The sequence below is a fragment of the Anguilla rostrata genome, chromosome 16 (genome assembly GCF_018555375.3).
Source record: "Anguilla rostrata isolate EN2019 chromosome 16, ASM1855537v3, whole genome shotgun sequence".
NCBI lineage: Eukaryota > Metazoa > Chordata > Actinopteri > Anguilliformes > Anguillidae > Anguilla > Anguilla rostrata.
In genome coordinates, this window is record NC_057948.1 from 18,600,260 (window position 1) to 18,617,332 (window position 17,073).

The 17,073-nt window shown below is 43.3% G+C and overlaps 1 protein-coding gene across 1 annotated transcript; it reads left to right on the forward strand.

Moving 5' to 3' along the window:
* The first annotated feature begins 2,426 nt into the window (after positions 1-2,426).
* nox5 (NADPH oxidase, EF-hand calcium binding domain 5) lies at positions 2,427-16,164 on the forward strand. The gene is made up of 16 exons (XM_064313217.1): positions 2,427-3,102; positions 4,584-4,707; positions 4,972-5,122; positions 5,844-6,054; positions 6,484-6,721; positions 7,434-7,587; positions 7,935-8,110; positions 9,228-9,410; positions 9,786-9,918; positions 10,281-10,423; positions 11,387-11,431; positions 11,791-11,915; positions 13,993-14,077; positions 14,161-14,260; positions 15,094-15,260; positions 15,791-16,164. Exons 2-16 carry the CDS (start codon positions 4,588-4,590, stop codon positions 15,920-15,922), a joined length of 2,163 nt encoding a protein of 720 aa, XP_064169287.1. The 5' UTR covers positions 2,427-3,102; positions 4,584-4,587; the 3' UTR covers positions 15,923-16,164.
* The last annotated feature ends 909 nt before the right edge of the window (positions 16,165-17,073 follow it).

The window sequence follows — 17,073 nt, forward strand, 5'->3', positions numbered from 1 at the left end:
ACCACAAATGTTAGCAAAGCATTTAGACTAGTGAAATGGAGAATCTTTAGAAAACGCGTCCTGATGTTCTCCCAAGTTAACGTCGACGCTAGCCAACTAGCTAGACTACCTACCCTATTTGTCCCAGATTTTAGCGCCATTAAACATACATGTTCCATAACGAATTTGTTCTCAAACAGTCTGCCTTGTTTGGGAAAAAAAAACATTACATTTCTATGCTTACCCAGCTTAACTTAGAATCTAACTAATTTACAACAAAATTCATGAATTTCCATACAAATGAGCTTTTCTCTCCTAGCGCCTGCCGCAATTTAGTGCACTTAGTACAGCTGTCCAAGACCCACATTATAACAAGATGATTAATCTATCTCCCATCGTCAGAATACACTGTTAGCCACCACGTTTCTGTCATAGGACCCCACATTCCACATTTGTCGTTATTTGACACAAATGAAATTTAATCGTGCAACAACACAGCCTTGCACGGCCTCCACGGAAACCCCGTTAACCAGGCTGATTGACATAGGGCTAAGCCACTCGTAATCACTGACGCCCTTACTGCGGTTCGGTAGGGTGTGCGTTGCTCTTACTTCGCACATAAGACGCACTCACCGTTGATTGGTCTACACATCTTTCACTGGAGTTTACACCAATCAGAAACGAGCTTACGCACAGAGCGAAGAGAAAAACAATTTCTGTATCCTGTACTGATTACACAATTCAAAACCTTCACTTCCGCTCCCCAATGAACCCACATTCCGACCGTTGTTCAAAAACAGCAGACTTAAAATGGTCACCTGACTACATCGGCGCCATCTTGTCCGCTATATAGCATACATTTCAAACAAAACATTTAATGTTATTACATTTACGAAAGAAATTAGTTAACATTACCTATTATTCAGGTCATTTCTGTGTGGAGCTCCGCTGCCGCTTTTAAAGGCACGGAAATGAGAACAGCAACTGCGTGGCATTTTATTGTTTTCACAAATGCACCGGCTTGGTATGCTGGCTTGAAAGAACGCAATTACATGGCGCCTCTCGTTTGAACGAATGTCATAAAATTTTAAAGAAAATTTCGTGACATTTTAGCCGTTGCTGCGAAATTGAATCTTCGACTGTCGCTATGGACAGTTTCCAGCCCGCGACTGAAGGTTTACTTGGAGCCATTTTGGGGTCTCCTTGCGTAGAGAGGACCATTTTCCGCTGGGTGTGTCTCACTGGCTGTCCTGCAATGCTGCAGTTGCTGCGAGCGGCAGACTGCGTGCTCAGTGTACGCAGCGCTAAATGTACACACAGCGCTCGGCCCTAGGCACGCCACAATCCCTCTCTCTCTCTCACTCTCTCTCTGTGAGCAGGCGGTGTACAGTAGAATGTAGGGAGCTACTCACGGTTAATAGTCAGTTATGTGGGACTGGCAGGTGCTGCCGTTTTCATTTAGCATATTTGTCTCCACCAGAAGTAGGATATATCAGATCCCTCGCTAATCGTGTTCATTAACATGTTTGATAACGTTATGCTGCTGTCCAGCGCAGCTGGCTAGATAACTTAAATTGTTAAAGATGACTTAACTTCATTTACTTGAAAAGCCACCTTATGCATTGATCACGAATGTGAAAAATATGACAAAAATATCTATAGATACATTTAGCCTACTGAGAAGTTTGCATGCCCCCACAAATGCTGTTTCTGATAGCTAACTTACCCCTCTTAACATTAGTACTAACAGTAAAAATAATTTTACTTGTAAGGGCACCATTGCTGATAACACGAATAACAAAGAGCCATCCAGTATGTTAAAGTGATACTGTGTTATTTCAAATTTTCGTTTTTTAAAAGTTACTGCACTCATTGGCTAGGAAAATCGACACGCTATTCTAAAGACACTCTTTATAAATAGCATAATACCGTCATCTAGTGGCGTATTCTTTATATAGCATCCTTTCCATTACTGTCTTTATTTTGTGGGCTACAAATACGGGATGTCCGAACGCTAATTCAGGACACTTCACCGGTGAAACTATTTTTTTTTGCATGTCATTTTATGGTGACATTCAGTTAGGCGGTTTCCAACACGGGGAGTGTGGAAGAAGTTTTCAAGTTCAAGATCTGCAATTGTACTACTGTTGAGGAAAATTTTAAAATGTTTAAAAATTGTCTAGATTTAGAAATAACCAGTTAAAGCTCTTTGATAAGCCGATGATTAGTAACATTTCAAAATAAACTATTGACCTAGCAAATTTAAATATGGCTCTTCATTAGATGCACACTCAAATTGGGACGTGACACCAGGCTAATTAGGCATTAGTAATGGAATGCTTGAACCCCCCCCCCCCCCCCCTATTCTCAAGCCTTAATAATCAATTAACTAATAACAATCAATCAATCATTTGCAAAATATATATTAGAATGTGCTCAAGAGACATTCTTATACCATTCTGTACCAAAAAATATTCTTTTATTTCCCTGTTTTTTCTAACCAAGGAAGCAAATGGAATTCGTTTCTGTAAAATATGCATTCACGTCAATCTTGACTTATCAAAATTAATTATGTTTCTCAATAAGAAATCATTTTTTTCCGCCAGCTTCTGTGTAGGTATCAGCAGACCTCTCCTGCTTCTCACTAAAGTTTGAACTTCAGACAAATACTGAAATCCAACCTCTCCAAACTGCGTTGCCTTTCTCACAAATTGTTTGATCTCCAGTTACACACTACTGGTGCTCTGTGTAATTAATGTTATTGTTAATTAGACTTCCCTGCAGTTATTTTCATAAATACATGAAACACGCAATAATTATTGGGTTATTGGGATTCAAGTGTTGATTGTTTTCTGGAGGACTGTCCTTGTTACTGTTCCTTAGAATTGTCTAAGCAGGCCCGTGTTGCAAGACTGAGAGGGATGTCAGAGACAGCTGCTCTTACCCAGGGACAGCCTAACCCCCCCCTCCCTCATCACTGCTGGCTTCTCCTAAGAACACCTCAGACCTGGCTGCCAGAACAACTCCCATCTTCTGACGCAAAATCAGTGTGACTTGCCAGGATTAGAACTGAAACCATGCAGAGACCAGTGGTTATTTATAAAAGGCTGTAAATAATGACAGGTAAGAGAGAAAAAAACAACAACATTCTATTGTAATTTAATCTATGATGTCTGTTTTTTTTTCATTTTAATTGTTTTTTGAGTTTGAAAAAAGAATACATTCAGATGGATTTGCTTCAGGTGTACTGTAATGTGTGTGTGTGTGTGTCTATGCATATGCGTGTGTGTGTGTGTTTTTATATATGTGTGTTAATAATATCCTATTGGTAAAAAAGTTTAAAAAAAACGTGGTCAAACGGCAGCCCTCTGCAGCATAAGCAGAGGGCTCCCGCACACATGCTACCTTTGGTTGGCTGAGTTTGAGAGCAGGTTGGAGGATAAATTAAGGGCTGAACGACAGAAAAGAGTCCAAGTTTACAGTTCCGCAGGTAAGGTAAAATAGTTTTTAATTCTATTTGTCCAAACTGGGGGACAGTACAGTAAGGTTTCAGATTTTGGCATGCTGACCAATTCAGTACCGTACTTCCAGTGGTGGAGACTTTCTCTCAGATTGCATGGCAGGCTAAGACAATTAACTGGACCTATATGAACCTTATCAGTATTATGCCTTGCTGAACAGTCTGGGCTTGACAATAGAAGTGCAGAGCATACCCCAAGAACATGCACTTTACTTTGGCTATTTTCTTTCAGCAAATTGTTATTTAATTTTTAGTGATGTATTTGAATATTTCACAAGAACAAACCTCGGTGGAATGGGTGACACGTGTGCATGTCCCTGCATGTGTGGCTTTGTGCGCATTACCCTGCTGTTTCAGTTGCAGTGTTGCTGAATTCGTGCATGTGGAATGTATTTAATCAGCAGGCTTGGGTCCTCGATTAAGCACCTTCATTAACCAGGCCAATTAGTGGACGCTAATGATTTCACAGCCGTGCACTTGCTGCTTCTGACATCTCCATGGTAACATCAACAGTGTTGAGTTCTTGTGATGCTCTCCCGCACAGGAGGGCTATTATGACAGACCCCAGAGTATTTCAGGTGTTTATGATAGCTTGGGGAATTCAAAAGAGATTACAGCTAAATATAAAACCAGATATGGAGATCATCCTCCTAAAGACTGGCATGCGAATGGGGGTATAATCAGTATGGTTGCCAAACCTGTACATGTTGTTTTGTTTATTTTGCTTCAACGGTACTACGGTAGATTATCTTTTCTTATTCGCTACTTTATTTTCTTTTTTTGTACAGTGCTACCATATTATAATCACTCGTAGCAACCATCTGCACAGCTAGAGGTGTATAAATTTCTTGTTGAAGTGAGAAGGGACTCTGAAGAAATGTAAATCCTTCTGCGTATCATTTGATTTATGGAATTGCAGGCTATACAGTTCAGGGCCAGGCACAGTAATTGTTGCCATTTTAAGTCTCAAGCCTGGATTTTATTTGAAATTGTGTAAATAGACAATGTGAAGAGGTAGTGGAAGGAGAGACAGAAGCTGTGCTGTCTTGTCCCAGTAAAGCCTAGCGTCCTCCCCCTGCACTAGCACCATGAGCCTGGACGAGGACGCTCGCTGGCTGGAGTGGGTCACCAAGCAGTTTGAGAGCATCGCAGGAGAGGACAAAGAGATTGATCTGGATGAGTTCAAAACCGCCCTCAAAGTCAAGGAGGTGAGTCAAGATCAAAACCCATCAGTGCCCTGATCAGAATTCAAATATGGGGATTGACTGTAGAACTGCCCCAGCCTACGCTTCCGAGCGAATGCGTCCATAATATATGTGTGCAGCCTCTGGTTTTCACAGACTGTTCCTTGATGCTTCCCTATGGTTAAGGTCTCCTGTGTGTTCTCTGTTCTCTGTTGCTAATGTCTGGGGTACTGGCACACCAGTCCCTCAGCAGTAACTAAGCAGTGTGCCCCGGATCTTTGTGTGCAGTCCTTCTTCGCAGAGAGATTCTTTGCGCTGTTCGACTCCGACGGCAGCAGCACGATCAGCCTGGACGAGCTGCTGAAGGCTCTGAACCTGCTCATTCATGGCAGTGAGACAGACAAGCTGCACTTCCTCTTCCAGGTGTACGACGTCGACGGTTAGAATGCCCTAGTGAAGTCATCTTTCTGTGGTCTACTTCCCCAGATCAGTGGTTCCTAAGCTGGGCTGGGGCTCACGGGCGGATCATGAGGTGGTTGTGGCGGGTGCCTAGATATACATGACAAATATAACGAGCTACGTGCTGCACTCGCCGCATCCTTTGCAACAGTTACAATGCACATAGAACCTGCTTTTACATTTTATAAAATGTTTTTTCTTCCCATTTTTATTTTTATTTTTTATTTTTTACAAATTTGAATATATGTTAGACTATATTGTAATAAAAGGTGGACCATAGAAAATACATTCACTCACTAAGTGTGTTGTGAGCTCAGAAAGTTTTGGAACTACTGATCTAGATCTACGCTGTGCAGACTGCACAGAGGAGCGAACCTTTGTAGTCTGTGCATCAGCAGCTTTAGTGAGCTCTTTGAATGGGATGGGTCCTCCAAACATTGACCCCAGCACAGAGTCATTATGAATTTCTGGATGACCCATTCTTACAAGCTGGGGCAAGACCTCTCAGTCTGAGCACTAATGATATTTCAATGTAAACCAGAGGTGGTAGATCCTTAATTACGTATATTCAAAGCTTTCATAGACAATGCAGTTAATCCCATTTAGAAATCCATGGTTTGAGTAAAAATTAAAGCAGCGAAGTTACATTGGTCAAATTTAAGATAGGAGGGTTTTAACAATAAAAAAAATGTGCCGAACAGGCAGTGGCTCGATCGACCCAGATGAGTTACGGACGGTGCTGAAGTCCTGTCTGCGGGAGAGCGCCATCTCTCTGCCCGAGGAGAAGCTGGATGACCTGACTCTGGCCTTGTTCGAGTCTGCTGACAAGGACAACAGTGGATCCATCACCTTCGAGGAGCTAAAAGCTGAGTTGGAGAGCTTCCCTGAGGTGATGGAGAACCTCACAATAAGGTAAGATCTTTCAAACATGTACACACACAACACACACTCACTCTCTCTCTCTCTTTCTCCCTCTCTCTCTCACTTCAACAGAAACACACACACATATACATATGCAGACACGTGTATGTGTGTCTCTCTCTCTCCTATTCTATCTGTATCTCTTGCTCTCCCATTCTCACGCACATACACACACACACGCACACATACACCTTGAATATGTGACATATACCTCACCAGTAACTGGGAATTGGGTATTTCAGTCTGATATCATTTTCATGGGGCCATTTCCTTTCTTTATGTTTGGCTGCTCTTGTGCATTCCATGCTGTTTTGCAGCTTCAGCAGTGCAGTTCTAGCCATATGGTGACCGTGTGTGTTCTGGGCTTTGGCTTTCGCTGTCCACTCTTCCGACTCCCTCACTGTGGGCATCTTCCCTCAGCGCTGCCAACTGGCTAAAGCCGCCGGCCTTGGAGCAGAAGAAACGGCGCACTCCTCGGTACCTGACCCCCGCGTACTGGCACAACAACAGCCGCAAGCTGCTCTTCCTGTGCGGCTACGCCGGCCTCAACATGCTGCTCTTCACCGTGGCTGCGCTCCACCACACCCCCGGCGGGCCCTGGCTCATGGTGGCCAAGGGCTGTGGACAGTGCCTAAACTTCAACTGCACCTTCGTCACGGTGAGCGTGCAGCACGGAGGAACACTGAGCGATACAAATAATGCTTGTGAGCTCTTTGCTTGCTGTCTGGAGAAAGTCCTGACATTGGCCACTGTTTCCCTTTTGTTCCTGCTTATACTTAATCAGCTTGGGACCCAAAATATATAACATGCATAGAAATACAAGTATGTATAAGCTTATTTGTTACATAGAATGATGTAAGAAGTATGCCGTTCAGAAAAGATTTGTCATGTTATTTGATCTATGGACACTATAGTTATGCTTCAGGCATCTGAATAAATGTTTGTGAAGGCATGCCTGAGACTAATCACTGAAATTTCCCATGAGGACTGTGTGTGAAGGTGCTGAGTGTTTCCATGGTGACTGTTTGCGAGTACTGAATGTCCCCATGGTGATTTTGTGTGCAAGTGTTAAGTGTTTCCATGGTTACTGTGTGCGCCAGGGCTGAGTGTCTCCATGGTGATTGTATGTGTGCAGGTGCTGAATGTTTCTGTGGTGATGTGTGCAGGTGCTGATCATTTCTATGGTAACTATGTGTGCAGGTGCTGAATGTTTCCATGTTGACAGTGTGTGCAGGTGCTGAATGTTTCTATGGTAACTATGTGTGCAGGTGCTGAATGTTTCTATGGTAACTATGTGTGTAGGTGCTGAATGTTTCCATGTTGACTGTGTGTGCAGGTGCTGAACGTTTCTGTCGTAACTATGTGTGCAGGTGCTGATGCTGCGGCATTGTCTCACCTGGCTCAGGGCCACCTGGTTGGTGCGAGTCCTGCCCCTGGACCAGAACATCCTGCTACATCAGATGGTGGGCTATGCCGTCTTCAGCTTCACCCTGGTGCACACAGCAGCTCATGTCATGAACTTCGGTAACACATTTCCACTACTCTCCAATCTCAGTCATTAAAATAAAATATGTTGATAAAAAATGTGGACTTATTTATGACCTTATGTGATGTCAGTTAGCCAAAGCCACTCTCTACCTGCTTGCTTGCTGAAATAGTTTTTATTTTATTCAGTGTTTTATGTTCTCCATTGCTGTACAAGTGAATGTAATTGAAATTTTAATTGAATGTCATTTTTAGTATTTTATGTGTTATAATTATCTCATGCATTGGCTAACTGCCCTGGTTATGTCCTAATGATGTCACAGTTGCAGCTGTGTAATGGCATCCTGTGGTCCTGCTGCTGTTTCTGATGTCGTCTCTGCCTTTAGCAAGCCTGTCCCAGAACGAGGGCGCCCACCGGCTGTGGGAGTACCTGTTCACCACGCGGCCCGGGATTGGCTGGGTGGGAGGAACGGCTTCCATCACGGGCGTGGTCCTGCAGCTGATCATCAGCCTCATGGTGGTGTGCTCCAGCACCTTCGTTCGCCGTAGCGGCCACTTCGAGGTGAAGGCCTGCTGTTGCCATGGGGACCAACTGTTCCCCACCCATCCCGTGTCTGGTCATGGGGAATCACACTCTCTAATCCACCGGGCTGGCGGCAGCCTATAGGGAAGCCTGTGCTATATGAGTTTGTAACATTACATTATTACATTACAGGCATTTAGCAGACGCTCTTATCCAGAGCGACTTACACAACTTTTTACATAGCACTTTACATTGTATCCATTTATACAGCTGGATATATACTGAAGCAATGCAGGTTAAGTACCTTGCTCAAGGGTACAACGGCAGTGTCCTTACCCGGGAATCGAACCTGCGACCTTTCGGTTACAAGCGCAGTTCCTCACCCACTGTGCCACACTCCGTAACATCAGGGCAACCCAGCTCAGCTCCTGCAGGGCTGCAATCCAGGAGATTTTCTAAGTCTTCATAAACCATTGACATTCTCAGAACTGGAGAGGAAACTTTAATCACTCCAGTCAAGAAAAGGGAATTGGTCCAGGCAGATGGGATTACCAGGTCAGCACATAATTGGTCATAGAGAGGGAGGGATTCAATTGGCAGGCTATACTCCCCCAATTTTGACTGGGAACTCCTCTGTTGATTGGGTTACTGTGCTCTGCCTACACTAAGTGCATCAGCTGGCAGTCCACCATCACAAAAACTCAATATCTCAGCTGGCTGTGTGCATTGTAGAGGTCTAGTGAGCACCTGAGGGACTTTATGTTACAGTAATGGAATGGGTCTACAGTTACTGTTGGACATTCTAAATTGGGAGAACAAATGGAGATTAAAAGCTTGTTAAACACAGGATCTTAATTTAGGCAAGTACGAGCCTACAGACACCTTCATATTCCAGGATCAGTGCTGAAGGGTTCTATGGTATAAATAAATGAACATCAGCTTCCATCTAAAACACTTTCATAAAGCCATAGAAAGAGCTCCCTCTGCAGGACACCCTGGTGCTCGCCCTCTTTGCTGTCACCGCTGTTCCTGTGTTCGCCCTCAGTGCTTGTCTCATGACCCCTCCTGTCCTGTTCTGTAGGAGAGCCCTTGCCAGCCGCAGATGCTTGACCCCGCTTTACCTTTCACATTAATAGCATGCTTCTGTGCCCCGCAGGTGTTCTACTGGTCTCACCTGTTGTACATCTGGACATGGGTCCTGCTGGTGGTCCACTGTGCCAACTTTTGGAAGTGGTTTGTGGCTCCCGGGGTGATCTTCCTTCTGGAGAAGCTGGTGGGCATTGCCATGTCTCATATGGGCGGTCTCTACATCGTGGAGGTCAACTTGTTGCCATCTAAGGTGACGTTTTAAGTGCTTGCTCACTGTGTATCACTGCAATGTTCAATGAGAGCACTGTATTCTTTACTGAGGTTTTTCAGTGTTATAAACTATGCAGGTCCTATAAGTGTAGATAGAAGAAAAGTACTAGTAGTCATTTCCTACATAAAGGCTCAGGAAAATTTAAAAAAAACAAGCTGTATGTTTAGTTGCGATTGGCGAGGGTGTCATGAACTCAAAGAATATAATTGATTAAAATGACCAATTACTGATAAAACATGCGTCCACCCATTTGTGGCTTTGACTAATGTCTAGCCTGCTGTCCCACAGGCCAGCTTTAGTGTGGCTTCATGGGGAGGAGCCCTTACAAGTTTCTTCTCCTGCTGTGATTTTAAGGTGACCCACCTGGTGATCAAGCGACCACAGTTTTTCCACTTCAAGCCGGGAGACTATGTCTACGTTAACATCCCAGTGATTGCCAAGTACGAGTGGCACCCCTTCACAATCAGCAGTGCGCCAGAGCAGCAAGGTACCGTCCCCGACCGCAGAGACCCCTCCCTCCTTAACAGCAGCTTCAGGCTGGTGCTGCACTGATTCACTGGTGCATCACCCATGCACACACTCTCTCACTTACAGCACACATTCTCTACAATAACCTGATGGTCAGCTCTGTGCACTTAACACTGAAGGTTCTGCCTCTTTACTTTTGAAGTTGAAAAGATCCAATTTGGGGCCGCTTATGCACGTTCATAACTGCAGATCTAGCACCAGAGGCCTGTATTACTAACCAGAACCTCTAGGGGGAAGTTTAGAGCATGGCAGGGACTACAGTTGCAGACAATCTGGTTGCTGTAGAGAATCTGTGCTAATACCCCACCCTCCTGTTCACAGACACGATGTGGCTTCATGTCCGCTCCATGGGCCAGTGGACAAACCGCCTCTATGAGTACTTCAGACAGTCAGAGACCCAGGGGGTCAGCACCAAGCGGCTGACTGCGAGCTTACGGGACCGTAGGCACCTGAGGACAGCGCAGGTCCCTACTCTTTATCCATTCTCCTCTTACCTCCATCATTTCTCTCTGCCTTCATCTTTTTTCCTTCCTTCTCCATGATGCTTGATGCATCTGTCTGATGAAGTCAGGTTTGTCAGAGTTAAGCAGCCCTTTAGGTGCTATAAGCAATTTGCATAGTCCAGCGGGGGGGGGGGGGGTTCAATGACCAGCTTTACTGTTCTTTCTGAATTTGTCAGTTATTATATTTGTCAGATTGTACGCATGGGTCTGTGTGATGGCCTGTAATGGAAGCGTTAACGTTGCACCCTTCAGGAGGACCTGTTCAACTCTCCGAGCTGCAATGGGTCCGTGGCCTCTAATAAAGATGACGCCATCGAGCTGACCTCATATCGACCCAGCGGGCCCCCGTCTGGACCCCCGTCTGGACCCCCGTCTGGACCCCCGTCTGGACCCCCGGGGGCCCACGTGGATCAGCTGGCCCTGGCCGAGCGTGGAGACGCTCCCCAGCTCAGAGAGGTGGGCATCGGCCTCCCGCCCTGTCCACCCTGGATTTGGGATCGCACACTCAGCGAGAACAGCAGTCTTATTCTGGGTCCTGTTCCAAATATTGTTCAAGTCAGCTTTCCCGGGCCAAATAGCCAATGCCAAAAGGGTACAATGGTCCAAAACAGGGACTGTTGGTGCCCTGCCAAAGCAGTGGGCTGACACCGCTTCACTCAATGACCTTTTGTTTAAAAGGCTCTTTCAAAAACCTCAGCTCTTTCGTGTGAGATTGGTAGAGCTGCAGTAGAATTTGGCTTTATACTGCTGAATAATTTAAATATTCATAACTTTAATATCATGCACGTACTAAATATTATTGATGTCAGTTACTGCCCCTCCTTCATATCATAACCCATACTTATTTTTATCTTTTGATGGTTGACACTGATCGTACATGTTTTGCACTGTGCATCACTCATCTCTAAACATTTAAACCCACAGATCTCTGCAAAACTGAGCGACAATCATAGGTTTTGTAACATAAAGGTAAGTACATGCTTTAATGTGCTATTATTCAATGGATGTGCTTTTTCTTTTACACATCTTTGTGTTTCTTGGATTCCACTGCATGGGGCTGAGGGCTTTGAAACATACCCTTAACAGGGGAGCTCGGTGATAAATATTTAAATTGTGGCATATTATACTGTTACATCAAATGCTAAATTATTCTTGTGTAAGTGAAGTGTGCTGTGTATTACAGTATTTCCCATTTGAATACTCTAATATCTATCTCAGTTACACAGGACTTAAATACTGTGATGTTGGATGGTTCAGTATACACATGTATGAAGGCTGAGTGCACCATGTGACACTGTGTTGTATTCTGTGACTCCTGTGTCTCTCAGTGTTATGTGGATGGGCCGTATGGTACCCCTACGAGGCAGATCTTTGCCTCTGAGCATGCGATCCTGATTGGAGCAGGGATTGGGATCACACCCTTTGCCTCTATCCTGCAGAGCATCATGTACCGGTGAGTCTTGGGTCCAGGCCCATTTGGCTCAAGAAGCACTGATAACACACACTGAAACCACACACTCCAAAGATAGATGGGCACTGATACAACACATGGAGACTGCACACTCCAAACACACACCAGCACCAATACCACACACCTAGACTGTGCATTCCAAAGACACCACACTGATCCTGTGTTCACACATTAGTGGAAAAAATGTTTCCAATTACATAAGTGTGCAGAAAATAGTCAACCCCTTCTCACCCCTAAAATCCTCACCCTGATAAACCTGTCACCTAGTTGGGTCATTTTAGAAAGAGATTTTGTGTATTATTTGCAATTTAATGCTTTGATATTTAAAATGTACACATGTACTGATTGACTGGGAATTGCAGCATAAGTGCAGCAGTGTTGTACCTCTGCCCTGGCCGCTATGACAACCAATTCTACTGCACTGGGCAAAGTTGCACAGTAGCAGGCTTTTTTAACATTTTCCCATGACAGTCAATAGGAAGATTTGTCTCTGATAAGTGCTAATGTGTGAACACAGGGTGAGACTTCACACTCAAAACACATATCAGCACTTTAGCTACATCACCACTCTGTACCAATTAGACTGCACACACTGGCACAGAATCAAAGTGCAACCAAAAGTCTTATTGATAGTTTTGCAAATAAGCCTCTTATTTTCAAAAAGGCAAGCTATCGGTAAATTTAGATGTTAGATTACATTAGACAAGTTTTAGTTTCAAGGTGTTTTGAATAAACTTTATTTGTCTCATAGCCATGAACCATTAACGTGTACAAAAAATGAGGCAAGCTTTCTATTTTTGGGAAAAGTGATGATGTCATTTTAATAAAAACACTTTTAACCATGGTATTTGATAATGTTGATCATTCCGTTTTAATTGATAGACTGAGAAATTTAGTTGGCACTTGGGAACTGTGTTGCAGTGGTTTTCATTTTACTTGTCAAACAGGAGTTTCTCAGTGTCTATTGGAGATTATGTTTCCTCTGCTGCAGAGTTGTTCTGTGGTGTTCCACAAGGCTCAATTCTTGGGCCGATTCAGTTCTCTCTTTACATGCTACCGCTGGGCCAGGTCATTAGTCAGCATGGCATTTCCTTTCATTGTTATGCAGACAATACCCAGCTGTATCGATCAGTTGGACCTAATGATTTTAATAAGCCAACCATTGTACATGACAGTATTCCTCATACTAATAAGTGGATGTCTAGTAATTTTTTACAGCTAAACTCAGACAAAAATGAAGTACTTATCTTTGGACCTGAGTGCATCTCCAGGCACATTTGTTTAAGCTTAGGGTCTCTAACTCCTAGTGTTGTGCCTGAATCTAGAAACTTAGGTATGCTTTTTGATCTGAGCCTGAGTTTTGAGCAGCACACAAAAAGCTGTCTTAGTCTGTTTTTATCATCTGAGAAATATTTTGAAATTAAGATCTGTCCTGCTGTTTGAAGACACTGAGAAAATTTTACATGCCTTTATTTAATCTCTACTGCAATGCTTTATTTTCTTGAGCTCGCCTTCTAGCCATACAGAATTCTGCCACAAGGCTTTTAACGAGAACAAAATGCACTTCTCATATTACCCCAGGGCTGGCCTCCTTACACTGGTTACCAGTGAGATTTAGAATTAGAATTTAGATTTAAAAATTTGAATATTTACTTTTAAAGCGTTGCATGACCTGGCATCAGCTTACCTTGTTGAATTATTGGTCCCCTGGACTCTGGAACAGCCTTCCCACAAATATTAGATCTGCTGAGTCTCTCTCTGTTTTTAAATCTTATCTAAACTCATTTTTATAGACTTGCGATTTTGACTTCTGATTGCTAGCCTTCTATGCTATTGTCTGGAACTGTAAACTGCTATATTTTATTTTATTACTTGATTTTATTCCTGTACTCACTCCTTTTAATCAGTCATTATGTTAAACTGCTTTTATTGCTTTTTGTGGTTTTATACTATTGTACTTTATTTCTTTCTTTTTGTAAAGCACTTTGTGCTTTTTGCTGGAAAAGTGCTCTTTAAATAAAGTTATTATTTAAGTTTATGTTGTCGTTCTTGCCTGCAGCTATCGCATGAGGAAGCAGAACTGCCCTAACTGCAGCTATTCCTGGTGTGAGACCATCAAAGACAGCGAGATGAAGTTACGGAAGGTAAGTCTGCCAGGACAACAGTGAAAACAGGCTAGCGTCCCAACATTACATTTCAGTTTGTGTTGTTTGTGGCCTCCATCTAGGTGGACTTCATCTGGATCAACCGAGACCAGAAGTCCTTTGAATGGTTTGTGAGTCTGCTGACAAAACTGGAGATGGATCAGGCAGACGCTGAACCAGAGGGTGAGAAAGTGTGTGTGTGTGAGAGAGAGGTGTTGAGACAAGAAAAGACAGAGTGTGGGGAGAGCTAATTTACATTGCATGATATATACAGACGGGTGACTAATTAAAGAAAAAACCAACATAAAGTGTCTTAGTAAGGTGTTGGGCCACCACAAGCTCCCAGAAAAGCTACAATATGCCTTGGCATAGATTCTATAAGTCTCTGGAACTCTACCCGAGGGGTAGGACACCATTCCTCCAAAAGATATTCCCTCATTTGGTGTTTTAATGATGAGGTCGAGAACTCTGTCTAACACGTCGGTCTAAAATCTCCCATAGGCGTTCAACTGGGTTGAGATTCGGAGATTTGAATTTGGACTTTCGACCACAATTTCCAACCCCATTTACTAATGTCTTTCCCATAGATCTAAATGGAGATGTCACTTTAGTCACAGTTTCTTTTGAAACACTAGCCAGTTGAGCAGACCTTGTGTCTGAAGCTCCTGCCATCCATGCCCCACTAATAAATGCTCCTTCAAAGTCACTAAGATCTTTTCCTCTTGCCATCTTGATCCAAAATCGAGGTCAACTGGGCCTGCTCAGCATTTCTATACATGGCACTGAGCATGATATGATGTTAATTGCTTAATTTTATCTTGTAGTACGCCTGTATGGAGGCATCCACATTCATTTTGTTTCTTCACGTATTTATTCAGGTTTTTCCTTTAATTTGTCACCCATGTATATGTTTAAACATAAATATTGAATTATATTTATGAGGGATCAGTAGTTGTTTTTTTGTCTGTGTTTGTGCATTTGTTCACACATGTACGTGAATATGTGTGCTCTCTTAGGCCGATTCTTGGAGATGCACATGTACATGACCTCAGCTCTGAGTAAAAACGACATGAAGGCTATTGGCCTCCAGATGGCGCTGGACCTGCTGGCCAAGAAAGAGAAGCGGGACTCCATTACCGGGCTGCGAACCCGCACCCAGCCGGGGAGGCCCGAGTGGGGCAAGGTGGGTCAGATATGCCGTTTTTGTATGCTTTATTAATGGCTATGTCTCCAACCGAAGTACATCTGAACTGCAATGTGACATGTGTCCACAGGGGGGCAGCTATTTGTTATGCTCTTTATTTTCAAGGAGTTTCTGTGAACACTTAAATGCTTGTAACAGTGTTAAATAAAACAATTGGCTTTGCTTTCATGCATACACTTTTCTATTGAATAAAGTCACATAAAACCCAGTTTAAGTTTTTTGTCATGAGGGTAGCCATGACACCAAAGAACAAATTATATGTTTTAGACTAGTTTATTTATATTTTATTTCTCAGTTTAAAATGGCACTCAAAATCATTGTATGACAACTGGTGTAGGATGCACAGAATAATTGCACAGTATTAAGCTAAGCTTTCTTCATGCAATAGAAAAATCATAGCAATAAACCAAAAGCCCCTTTGTTGAGGAAATGGAAATGAAATCTTGCTTGTTTGTTCTGTCCTTTGTCGGTGTGTGCTCGGCACCTGACGCTGATGAGATAACCCGCAGGTGTTCCAGAAGATTGCGGAAGAGAAGAAGGGTAAGGTTCACGTGTTCTACTGCGGCTCCCCTGCTCTCGCCAAAATCATCAAGGCCCACTGCGAGAAATTCGGCTTCAAGTTCTACAAAGAGAACTTCTGAGAGCGTCCAGGCCCCTGCATCTGGGGTCCCGCCCTGATCTTGCCCTGCTTTCTGGGGTCCCACCCTGCTTTCTGGGGTCCTGTCCTGCTTCCTGGGGTCCCACCCTGCTTCCTGTCCTGGCTGCATCTGCAACCCTGAGTTGAACATTCACATGTAGCACTGGCTCATCCAGACCCCAACGGACTGCTGACAAATTACCTTTGCAATCTGCTGTAAATAATAAACATTGAGACTTGGCTAAATAGGCCAAATTGAATGAATTGATAAGGTTGTATATTGAAGGTTGTGTATCGGTAAACATTGTGTTACCTTGGCATAATGTAAATTGCTCTTAGACTCTAGAATTTAGGAATACTGTACATTTTATGGTGCACAAACACTTTGAGTATATGGTTAAAAACAAGCCATGATAATGTGGAGAGATTACAAATTGTTTAGCATTCATGCCACTAGTGCTTTCTGCCACTGTGTCTGAATTATGACCTGAAAAAACATTTGAAAGTGCATCCCTCCAAATGACGAAAGCACCACAATCAGTGTTATTGATTTATTTCTTTAGTTTAGGACCCAGTACAATTCATTGAACCTTGTGTATATAGGTCTGATATACAGGATTAGTGGTGTTCTGTCTTGTACATTGTAAATAACATTTAGAAGACTCTTGTGAATCTTAATCTGCGTAACTTTAGAATTGTGTAACTATTTGCTTTAATGCTACATGTATTCCATTTCTGATGACAGTATTTCTATGTAGTAACATGTATTCATCACAAGAGGGCGTCTCCTAATAAGAAAGCAGGGAATGAAAACGAAATGTCCAGTTAGGTATTGATAGATTCTGTCCACTTCGGTGTGACTGTAAAGGAGTCTTCTGGAACATTCTTCCCTGTTATTCAGTGCTTTCAAGCACTGCATAACTTATGTAGGAATAAAGTAGGAAGACATTTAAATGGCTTTGTATTCATTCCATGAATTCCACTTCAGCGGTTCAGAGGTAAATGTCACCTCTCTCACAGAACATGTGAGATAAGGTTTGCACAGGGAGCGGCCTCTCTTTAGGAGTGCTGGGCCCTCCGAGCGTAGTTTTTTTCCTCAGAACCGCCAGCTTCACAGATAACATTTGCGCCCCTTTTTTCTGATGCTTAAGGGAG